This window comes from Microtus oregoni, unplaced genomic scaffold, assembly GCF_018167655.1.
Source record: "Microtus oregoni isolate MIOR12 unplaced genomic scaffold, Mior012 000032F_ref0000030, whole genome shotgun sequence".
NCBI lineage: Eukaryota > Metazoa > Chordata > Mammalia > Rodentia > Cricetidae > Microtus > Microtus oregoni.
In genome coordinates this window covers 28990089-29001557 of record NW_024543091.1, presented here as the reverse complement: position 1 = coordinate 29001557, position 11469 = coordinate 28990089, and the positions used below count along the sequence as shown (strand labels likewise).

At 52.9% G+C, this 11469-nt stretch overlaps 1 protein-coding gene across 2 annotated transcripts; it reads left to right on the top strand.

The window, feature by feature from the left end:
• Window positions 1-880: 880 nt before the first annotated feature.
• On the top strand, window positions 881-10004 carry Stoml1 (stomatin like 1). Of its 2 annotated transcripts, none has more exons than XM_041679715.1 (7): window positions 881-1098; window positions 2422-2528; window positions 4136-4285; window positions 4521-4724; window positions 7886-8081; window positions 8430-8645; window positions 9120-10004. In XM_041679715.1, the coding sequence occupies exons 1-7, from the start codon at window positions 966-968 to the stop codon at window positions 9311-9313; spliced, it is 1200 nt and encodes a 399-aa protein (XP_041535649.1). In that variant the 5' UTR covers window positions 881-965; the 3' UTR covers window positions 9314-10004. The 2 variants fall into 2 exon arrangements, with proteins under 2 accessions (XP_041535649.1, XP_041535648.1); XM_041679714.1 differs by having other exon boundaries at window positions 8427-8645.
• Window positions 10005-11469: the final 1465 nt, after the last annotated feature.

Genomic DNA, 11469 nt, shown 5'->3' with positions numbered 1-11469 from the left:
CCATCTTCTTCATCACCACCTCCACCATCACCTCCACCACCACCACCACCTCCACCATCACCACCACTATCACCTCCACCACCATCACCATCACATCCTCCACCACCACCACCACCACCACCATCATCTCCACCACCAGCACCAGCACTACATCACCACCATCACCTCCACCATCACATCCTCCACCACCACCACCACCATCATCTCCACCACCAGCACCAGCACTACACCACCACCATCACCTCCACCACTACCACCACCACACCACCAACACCACCAGCACCACCAGCAGCAGCAACAGCAGAACCACCATCACCACTAGCACCACACACTGCCATGCTTCCTGAGGTGTCTGAACGTGGAATTTCTATTTCATACCAAAGTTCAGGCCTTTTGACTTCACCTTGTCCACAGTGACTCAGATCTGCCATCACTAAACAAATAAATACAGCGCTCAGTATGACAGGCTCTGTCTTTTGGGCTGTGGGGAAACAAAACAAGATCAATTTGCCAATTATGCCCAGGAAAAAGCCCAAATCGGAGTAAAAACACATTTGTCAGTGTGTTGAGTTTGGAGGAGTATTGTAAGGCAGATGACATTTCCTTGATTCTGGAGAAAAGGCTCCTGTAAAGCTTTTTTAAACCAAACTTCCTCTCCTCCTTTCTTAAGGCCAGGTAAAAGATCAGAAAAGAGGTGGCTGGGACCCCTCAAGAAGCTCTAGTTTAGCACCAAGGCCATGCCCCCAAACAGCGACAGCAGTTCGGTCCTCCCAGCACAGGGGGCGCTGTAGTACGGCAGGTGCGGACCCGGTCAGCTTCCTGCTGCTGCGCAACCACTGTCCTTGGCGACGCAAGTGAAGCCGGAAGCGGTGGAGGCGAGGCGAGGCGAGGCGGGGCGGGGCTGACGCGGGCTGGGCAGGGCCGGCGCCCGGTGGAGGCACTGGGCGTGTACCCGGTCAGAAGTCATGTTCGGCAGGTCCGGCTACCGGGCTCTGCCCTTAGGGGATTTTGATCGTTTCCAGCAGTCAAGTTTCGGCTTTCTGGGTTCGCAAAAGGGGTGCTTGTCCCCAGAGCCGGCCGGCGTGGGGCCGGGGGCCGGTGAGTGGCTGCCCAGCAGCACTGCGGACCGCAAAGGGACTGGCCGGTACCCCCAGACCTGTCCTCCCTGCCTATAGGAGGAGGGAGCATGAAGGGAATAGGATGTGGAGAGGGTGTCAGACCAGGCGTTGGGATGCTGCTGCTTTGTCCCCTCTAGGGCCACCAGCTGCAGCTTCGGAACCAGCGTAGCCCCATCTTCCCGAATCTCAGCTTTTCACGTTCATATTTTCAGGATAGCCCATCATGCATAGAAAGAAAACAGAACTCTAGGCAGAGGAGGCCACAAGCAGCCTAAAAACACCTGCAGAGAAATGGAAAAAGAATCACCCAAGGGTAGCAGCGCAGGGACCAGATGTCTCCTGTGTACTGGTGAAGATGCACAGAACAAAAAGGCAGGCCTGCAAGCTTTGCCTCTTTCTTGCTCCAGAGCCTTCTGTGGCTTCTTTGGCCTGACCTTGAGAATTTGGGCCCTCTGTGGTTCTCCTGTATTGATAACACATTGAATGATTTGCCATTGATGAATGAAATTCCAGTATTCTGCCTCCTGTTCTTAGGACTGCTGCTGGCCAAAGAGTCTATTCCTGAAGAGGCCAGAGTTCAGAATTTAGAAAGCCCTGCAGGCAGGGGCTCCCTGAAGGATAGAACAGTCTCTTTTCACCTTGTCTAGGGCTGGGAGGTGAGCAGACAGCAAGCTCACCCTAGATTCTGTGGCTGTCTGCTCAATACCCATTCTCGATTCTTGGTTCTCCAGGGGTTAGAATCTTTGTTCTTAGCCGCATCTGCCCAGCTCTTCCCTCCAAACAGCTTGAATTGAAATATACATTAATCTTTTTAGGGAATTAAAGTGGAAGTAAGATACTTCATTCTCACTGTGACTCTTGTTGATGAACAATGACTATTTCATCCTTTTTAGCGGAGGTCTTTTCCCCCATAAGGATCTCACGAAAGCATGCTTTTGGTAGAAGAGGAATGTGTTAGCACCCGCAGCGTTAGTTCCACCAGCATAAGTGTTCTCTTCCAGGTTTGGGTGGGCAATACACATTAGACAAGGGGTGGCCGATCCCTGCTCTGTCCAGCAAAAATCACACGGATTGTGTTCGCAGATTCACTGGCTCTTACCTAGGAGAGTAAAGTCTTGTGTGGGGTGTTGCACTTGAGATCAGTTAGTTATGATGTGTGGTCCCTAACTAGCTTCGGGAAGCCTCTGAAGCAGAAGGCAGGCAAAACATACACATGACCCCAGACTCTGGGGACACTGTACTTGAAGTGGCCCTGTCAGGCCCAGCTGGTAGTCTGTGGTTGCTTCTGCTCTTTTGTCCCCAGATGCACCTGAGAGCTGGCCCTCCTGTCTCTGCCATGGCTTCATCAGTTTCCTGGGGTTCTTGCTGCTGCTGCTCACCTTCCCCATTTCTGGCTGGTTTGCTCTGAAGGTAAGGCTGACTGAATGCTGTTGGGGAGTTGGGAGACACAGTGAAAGCTTTGGGTTTTGATGACTGGGTTCCCCATATTTGGCCCCTTGCCTCTAAATGTTATCACAGCTCTGTGAAACAAGCAAGGCTGGGTTGTTCAATTTCTGAAGGCTGATGATGTCAAGTTCTCAACTTGACATGCCTATGAAGAGGAAACCTCGATTGAGGGATTATTACCTCCATCAAATGGGTCAGTGGCCTTGTCTTTGGGGGCATTTTGATTGCTGAATAGTGTAGGAGGGCCCAGTCCCCTGTGACACCATCCCTAGATAGTTGGGCCTGAGTTAGTTGAGCAAGCAGGGGAGGCGGGGAAAGCCAGTAACCGTCATTCCGTTATTCCCCAAGGTCTCAGCTTCAGTTCTGCCCCCAGTTTCCTGCTTTAGCTTCCCTCAGTGAAAGTCTGTAGCCTATATGTCAAATAAACTCTTCTCCCCACATTTCTTTGCTCATAGTGTTTATGACAACTACAAGAGAAACCAGGACAGTTCCCATCCTTAACATGAATAAACTGAGGGCCAGACTTAACCAGAATCACCTTGGGAGCTAGTAAGGAGGAGAAATGAGTTTTCTGAGGCCTGGAATCTAGACACATGACTTTGCCAAGTCATCCTCCCTTTCGCTCAGGTCCATTTGAAAGAAAAGCACACAGCTTGCCCTGGGAGCTCAGGCCTCATTTTACAGAAGTGGTGGTACTTATGGGAAAGGATGGAGGTACCGCTGTAGTTGAGTTCCACCCCTGGCAGCTCCTGGTGAAGCCCAGGCAGGCCTTTCTCTTTGCATGGTCTTCGCAGTGATGTCTCTAGAAAGCCTCTGAGTTTGTGTGGTCTAGAAGGGAGCACTGAGTTGAACTCAAATCCTACTTCCCCAGTGCCACGGAAACAAATGCCCTATGACCATGGATGTAGGGTTCTCTTGCCTTTAGTTCTCAATTTAGATTTAACTATTTCTTGAGGGTCTCCAGGGATCTGAAGGTGGTGAAGCTGTTTGCTCGGGGCATTTGTTAGAGCAGCCAAGCCTTTTCCCCAACGAATCCAAAAGCAAACAGTTCCCAGAATGAGTCATGATTAGCTTCAGGACACAGAGGTAAAGTTTCTCTGGGTCAAGTCAGTACTAGTGCTGATTAAGACATGGCCTGTTACTGAGAACAGCATTCAGACCATGGCCCTTTCCTTCGAGGGACTGTATGATCACCGAGCATGTCTGCGAGCCTTGGCTCTCTCGTCTAAGCACAGCTAAGTATCGTGGTCTTTTTGTCACTGTGATAGCATAGCCACTGGAGACAGTTGAGAGGTGGGCTCACTTTGGCCCTCAGCTTCAGGAGTGTCCGTCCTTTCTGTCTTGACCCAGTGTGTTTGAGCAGAGCATTACCGTGTACCACCTCATGACAGAGAAAAAGGAAAATAGGAAGTGGTCCAGGTTTGCTTCTGGCCTTCACACATACCCTACACACCAAGAATATTAATTAGACTGGCAGGGTGAAGTGAGGAGGGCAGAGGGGGGTCTGGCAATTGACATTGGCCAGCCTAGGCGAACCACTTCCAAACCCTTTCTTTTGCCATCATGAACAGATCGTACCCACCTATGAGAGGATGATCGTGTTTCGACTGGGCCGGATCCGAACCCCCCAGGGCCCTGGCATGGTTCTTCTCCTGCCCTTCATTGACTCCTTCCAGAGGGTGGATCTGAGAACCCGAGCCTTCAATGTTCCTCCTTGCAAGGTGAGGGGCTTCTCAGCTGCCCTGCACAGAGTGAATGTGGTCATGCATGGTGAATTTGGGGTATACCTGGGCTTTGAGCCACACCTGACTCCACTTTCTTGGAGATACCATTTAGTCTTTGAGGAGCTAGCTGCCAGGCAAGTGGGTTAAGTTGGGTAGTCTCAGTGAGTTTGACTTCCCCCCCAGTAGCCCCTGCCCCTTTTAATGTTATCTCTATCATGGTCTTCTAAAACAGTTGGCCTCTAAGGATGGGGCTGTGTTATCTGTGGGAGCTGATGTCCAGTTTCGCATCTGGGACCCAGTGCTCTCCGTGATGGCTGTGAAGGACTTAAACACAGCTACTCGAATGACCGCCCACAATGCCATGACCAAGGCCCTACTCAGGAGGCCGCTGCAAGAGATCCAGATGGAGAGGCTCAAGATTGGTGACCAACTCCTGGTACGTGGCTTCTCACGAGGTGCTACTCTGGGTCTGGCAGCGGGGCCTGGCCCTCTCTGCCAGCTCACTTTGAACAAGGACAGAGTTACTCTGGGTCTTGGCTCACTATATGTCCCAACATTATTACCACCTGAAAAGAATTGGGTGAGGCCCCACGTGGAGGGGCAGAGGTGACCCGGGGCCCACACTCGAGCACACGTGTCCTGAAAAGAAGTGCCCTAGTGGAAATCCTTGGCCCTGCCTCTGGCTGCTGAGGCTTTCCCCTCCACTGCTTCTGTGACCACAGCCCTGCACCTTGGGCCCTCTGCAGTTTCTGATCTGGTGGGTGAGGGGAGCAGGGCTCTCTGGGTGCAGCCACGTGCTTAGGACTCCTGCACAAGCATTTTCATTTAGAGCTTATCTTCTTGTTTAGAACAGAACAGAGACTCGGGGCTCCTGAGTCTGTCTCCTGTCTCCAGCTCTACATGTATGAAAAATTATGTACACTAGAATTTGTCTTCTTTCCTGTCTATTACATGTGCAGTGGTCTGTCCCTCCCATACCCAACTTGTGCTTCTTCTCCTCCTGTGTGGCCTAGTGTTTGCCCAACATCACCACGACCCCCAACTGGGGCAGGATGAAATTCCTACCAAACAGCGGCCCTCATCGCACAGTGGTTGTTTGATTGTTTTGTGGCAATGTCAGTTGAGGATGGAACCCAGGGCTGTGGGCATGCTAGACAAACATTCTAGCGCAGCATTTTATGGCTTACAGAGTACTTGTACCTGCCCAACAGCATCTCAGCTTCTCATTTTCACTGTGAGAGGCCAGTATTTGCTGTTTTAATAGAGGAGGGGCATTAAGGCCCAGAAATTATTCCAGTTGGTTCTGAGAACCATTCATGGTAAAGGGCACTTCTGGGCCAGAACTAGACCATCTGCTCCTACCCACAATGCAGTGTTCATTTTACACAACTCAGGTAGTACGCTGCTACCAGACTTTCTTCATGCAAGCACATCCTGTTATAATTCATCTTTGGGAAGATAAGATTGATCTTAAAGTTGTACTGCTTTGACATGAGAGGGGCAGTTTGGAAGAAGTTCATGTCAGATGTGAGAGTCTCTTAGGGTCCATTGCCCAGAGCCTGTCTACATCTCCTGGTAGAGTCGAGCTCAAAGGAACTCTCTGGAGCTGCCTTGTGTCTCTCCAGTCCTGTTCAAACAAGTGTGCATTTTCCACTTCCCTTTCCCCTCTGCAGGGTTGTGAACTCCCCTCCCACCTCTTCCTTAACTGCTACTTCTCGGCCTCTTCCCCAGTTGCATTTTGGCCAACAGCTTCTTAACCCTCCACTGCCCTCCTGCGGCCCCCACCCCTTGCTCTCTGCCCACCCTGCCTCTTTACTCTCAGGAGAGACTGCAGGCAGAACCTTCATACCCTCTGCATCTCTGCTTCACTGTGCCTCCTGCTTCCCTGCTGGAGGCTCTTCCCTATACTGGGCCCTGTCTGATCCCATCTCTCTCCCAAGGGTTCCTTCTTCAAGCTCTCATCCCTTCTTCACTTCCTTCCAGAAGGTTCTGTTCCTCTCCCTCCATCCTTAGTGTGAACTTCGCTCAGATTTAGGCGATAGCTCTGGCTGTCACCAGTGACCTCTTTCTGGTCTGACCAGTAGGTGTTTCTCAGCCCTTCCCCTATTGCACCTAGTAGCTACAGTCTCCTTTGGATCTTTCCACCAGAGCCCCTCACAGCCCCCAGCCCTGCGTGATCTCCTGCCCTACAGAGTCCAGGATTCTTTCGTGGACCTTCTCATTTCTTTCTGCCTCCCGCCTCCGGGCAGAGCTCCAGGGCTCACAGCAGTATGCTCCAGTCTTATGTTTGTGCACCCTGCTCCCCTTTATCCTTTGGAAACTTACAAAACCATCCACAGACACCTTGAGCTAACAGTACGAGAATAGTTGTTATCCCTCCCCTTCGTCCCTTGCATGTCCTCTCTACATAATGCCATCATGACCCCAGGAGCCTGCCTTCCCCACCCCTGGGCCATCCGTATGCATTGCACAGTCTGTTTCCCTCTCCTGTGCCTGCTGGGACCTGGCAGGGTTTGCAAGGCAGGCCTCCTTCTGCTTCTGTCTTACCACTGCCCCCCAGCCCTCCTCGTCCCCTCTCCACACCCCTGCCCAGACCCCTAATCCCCTCACCACACCCTGCCCAGACCCCTAATCCCCTCACCACACCCTGCCCAGACCCCTAATCCCCTCACCACACCCATGCCCAGCCCTTCTAATCCCCTCACCACACCCTGCCCAGACCCCTAATCCCCTCACCACACCCTGCCCAGACCCCTAATCCCCTCACCACACCCTGCCCAGACCCCTAATCCCCTCACCACACCCTGCCCAGACCCCTAATCCCCTCACCACACCCTGCCCAGACCCCTAATCCCCTCACCACACCCTGCCCAGACCCCTAATCCCCTCACCACACCCTGCCCAGACCCCTAATCCCCTCACCACACCCATGCCCAGCCCTTCTAATCCCCTCACCACACCCCTGCCAAGCCCTCCTAATCCCCTAACCACACCCCTGTCCAGCCCTCCTAATCTCTTCACCACACCCCTGTCCAGCCCTCCTAACCCCCCTCACCATACCCCCTGCCACAACCCCTCACCTCACCACACCCCTGCCAAGCCCCCCTCATCTCTCACCTGCAGTATGAAACCACTCCTCCACTCCCAACCCTCAGCGCAGTGCCTACACAGCACCAAGAGTACCTTTTCCAAAAGGGAGTCTGCTTGGTTGGCCTCCTCCTGTCTATAAACTCCTCTCTGGGATTCCTTGTCACCTGTGAGCAAATCCAGCAGAGCAGGAAGAGGCTGCCTGGAACCCTGAGTTCTTATCAGTGCCCACTCCATATTTGAGAATCTAAGTGGAACTTTCTAGACTCTTCCATTTGGGGTTTGCTGAGAAGGTCTCCTCTGCTTCTACTTAGAGTTCACACCTCCCTCCCCGACTCAGCTCTTGTCTAATCATGCAGCTGGCTTTTCTTGCTGGATTCCCATCTGGGAGCTTCTCCAGTATGGATATGGGACCTCCATCCATGTCCATATGTGGCTATAGTGAGTTGTCCAGAGATGTTCAGGGAAGCCTTATCAAATGACTCCCATCTCTTCCGTCACCGCCCTCAGCTGGAGATCAATGATGTGACCAGAGCTTGGGGCCTGGAGGTAGACCGTGTAGAGCTGGCGGTGGAGGCTGTGCTGCAGCCACCCCAAGACAGCCCCCCTGTGCCCAACCTGGACAGCACCCTCCAGCAGCTGGCCTTCCACTTGCTGGGGGGAAGCATGAGCTCAGTGGTAGGAGGTGCTCCATCCCCAGGACCAGGTAAGGAGTCGAGTGCTCACCCGCTATCTTAATAGCAGTTTTTCTTCTAGTCCCTTTTGCTGACTGGAGTGGGGGGGCCTGGAGAAGAGCCCAAGTGTGCAAGTGTGTAGAGGCCCTAGTACCTCTGGGAAGAAGCTGTAGTCCTGCATGAGCTGGAAGGAGGTGGTGCTGCAGGCCAGAGTTGCTTTGACGTGGCTGGGGATGTTGGCTGGGAACCTAGAAGCAGCTTAGGAGAGGATACACCTGTACAGAGCATGAGGGACTGGAAGAAGCAGCTTCACAAAGGGGCGGGGTGATGCCGACCTTCGCAGTACACTGACCTGTTCTGTCTCCCTCCCGACCCAGTAGACACCTTGGAAATGATAAGTGAAGTGGAGCCGCCTGCCTCTCATGCCGGGGCTGGGGATGAGCCCAGCTCAAAGCAGCCCGTGGCTGAGGGCCTTCTCACTGCCCTGCAACCCTTCCTGTCAGAGGCACTGGTTAGCCAGGTTGGGGCCTGCTATCAGTTCAACGTCATCTTGCCTAGCGGCACCCAGAGTATCTACTTCCTGGACCTCACTGCAGGTGTGGCCATCCCCTCCATCCTTCCCTTCCCACTCAGATGCTGGTGCCCTCTCCCTTGGTCCTTTAAAGACCATCCGCTGCTCCTCCCACCTGATTGGAATGAACCCATAATGACAGCTGGGGCTTTGGTTTCTCTGTGATTGGCAGAACAGTTCAGTCGGGTAGCCAGGAGCCTCACACACAGCAGGCCTGCTGCATCCCAGGCTCTACACTGAGCGCCCTACTTGTCAAGATTATCATTCTCTTCATAAATTTGCAAACAGAAGCAACAAGCAGTTACAGTCAGTAAAGTCTGAAGCCACTGTATTAGAGCCTGCCTACTCCAACTGTATGTCTGGAGGGTGGGGTTGAGTCTAGGCCACACCCCCAGCTCTAGAACTTGAGCTAACCAGCGCTTGCTGTTCCCAGTGGGATGTGCTACCTCTCTTCCCCACATAGTATCCTCTTACTGATGCCAGTGCTACCTCCCCACAGGACAAGGCAGAGTGGGACATGGAGCACCTGATGGCATCCCTGATGTGGTGGTGGAGATGGCTGAGGCGGACCTGCAGGCCTTGCTCTGCAGGGAACTGCGGCCCCTGGGGGCCTACATGAGTGGGCGGCTGAAGGTGAAGGGTGACCTAGCTGTGGTCATGAAGCTGGAGGCTGTCCTTAGGGCCTTGAAGTAGCAGTGTTGGTTGTCCACCCATGACCTAACCGTGAACCTGGTGCCAAGCCAGAGAAGCCTCTTGGGATAGGAGGCATTGGTCTGGGCTGCAGAAAATTGAAACCTGAAGGTGTTTCCAGCCCAGCCAGGAGCCCAGAAGGCTGGGAGACAACTGTTGCTGGTCAGTGCTGAGTCAGCTGTCCTGCACTTGAACCTGTGTGGTTCTCTGGACAGGCCTGTGCTCCATCGATCCCCGGCCAAGTGCTTAGTCCTGAGCTTGCTACGGAGTGAAGACGGAGCCCGGCCTGCCCTGCCCAGCTGGTAACTTGACTGGACAGACAAGAGGCACAGGAGCAGCCTGTATGTCACCCATGGGAAGGACCAGAGCACATGGATCATGGCTCTGACATCCAGGGAGATCAGAGAGTAGGGAAAAGTGGGGAGGGCAGCCCCCCAAGAAGGGGTTGCTGCAGTGGAGCCAGGCTGCCCCTCTTTTCTATTGACAAGCCAGAGCAGGCTAGGAGGGGAGGGCGTGGACAGAGGAGAGTTGTTTCTTCAGGGGGCCTGCTCCCGAGGACACCTGGTCTTGTCCACCAGCTTCATCGTGCATGCTTGAGGAGCTGGCTCAGGGCAGCATGTGGGAGAGCCCTGCTAGTCTGTGCTTACTAGAGGCTTGAGAGCCTCTGACAAATAAATGTGGCATTTACAGCGTGCATTGGAGAAGTGCAGCTGGCTGTGGGGCGCGGTGGGGCAAGTAAGGTCTATAAGGCCCTATGCCTCGCCAAGAGCCAAGGTTAGAGACTGACACAGGCTCTCGGGGCATTTGAAGCTCTTCCTTCTGGGAAGAGCCCTGAACATCAGGAGGAGGTGACTGTGGGTTGCTCTCTGTCTCTTTTTATAGCGAGGGAACAGATTTACCAGGGAAGTAGGGCATGAGTACAAAAACTAACCGGAGAGCAAGGTGAGGGGCTCATAACATGTTCAGGTGCGGAGCCGGAGCCACTGTGAGCAGAGGGGGTTGCTTCCCTGGCTGATGAGGGAGATACAGCTTGCAGCCTGGCTGTTGGCTCATCTGGCTTCTGCTCCACTAGTAGAGCCTCAGCTCATGACTAAAAAGTGAATGTAACATTCTGGAGGGGATTGTAGAGAAAACCAAATCGCACACCAAGCCCATAGCCTTCAGCTTGTCTGCTTGCTGCCAGTGCCAGTCCTTCCTCCTGGGGCCCTTGGACTGGTACCAGGCCCTACAGTGTGTCCCTCTGTCTTTTCTGGTGCCAGATGCTGTCTTGTATTGCTATAGGTTCTCCACCTGGCCTGGGCACTCCCTCAGAGCTAGTGTGGGTCCCACAGACAGTAGGGACCATCTTGAGGCTTTCTCACTGAGGCTGTGTTCCAAAGCCCCTCTCTAGGCCCTGCTAGCTACCCAGTGCCCCTTAGAGTCTTTCCCTCCTGCCGAGCTCCCTCAGCTATTGAGGAACCATTTTCTTTTTTATCCCCAAGAAAGCAGCTAATGTCACATTATGTTTTTTATTAGAATTTTTCTTTTAACAAAATAAAATATGTTAAGGTAAAACAAAATCATCATATCTAAGTAGGACAAGCCAAGCCAACAGAAAAAAAAAATAAAAGAACCCCAAGAGAAGGCAAAAGAATCAGAGACCCACTTGTTCCCACACTCAGGAGTCCTATGCAAGTCCTAGACAGAAAGCTGTAGCATAAACCGGGGCCCCGTGTGCCTCCTGCTTCAGCCTGAGTGCCTGTGAGCTTTGCTCAGTTGTTTTCAAGGGCCTTGTTCTCCTGGCGTCCTCTGTCTCCCCCACTCCTGCCCTTTCTGTAGGGTCCCCTTAGCTCTGAGGGGATGATTTGGTAGAGACATCTCACTTAGAGCTGTGTGTTCCAAGGTCTGTCTCTGCACACTGTCCAGCTGTGGGTCTCTGTATTCCCATCTGCTGCAGGAGGAAGCCTCTCTGATGATGGCCGAGCAAGACACTGACATGTGAGTACAGCAGAGTGCCATTAGGGGTTATTTTATTGTTACTTTTTTTTTTTAGACCAGTAGTATTTGGTTTTACCATAGGTCTCTAGGTTATCTGGACTCTGGTTCCTGGCTACCCAAGCAGTGTTCCATCTCATGGAGTAGGCCTTAGGTCACATCAGACATCAGCTGTTAGACCCACA

What these genes read in the sequence shown, in the direction of transcription:
- Stoml1 (XM_041679714.1), top strand. Translation starts at nt 966, where the DNA reads ATGTTCGGCAGGTCCGGCTACCGGGCTCTGCCCTTAGGGGATTTTGAT. An exon ending in CTGGCTGGTTTGCTCTGAAG is followed by an intron (nt 2,529 to 4,135) that starts GTAAGGCTGACT and finishes CATCATGAACAG; the next exon opens with ATCGTACCCACCTATGAGAG. An exon ending in TGCTCCATCCCCAGGACCAG is followed by an intron (nt 8,082 to 8,426) that starts GTAAGGAGTCGA and finishes CTCCCGACCCAG; the next exon opens with TAGACACCTTGGAAATGATA.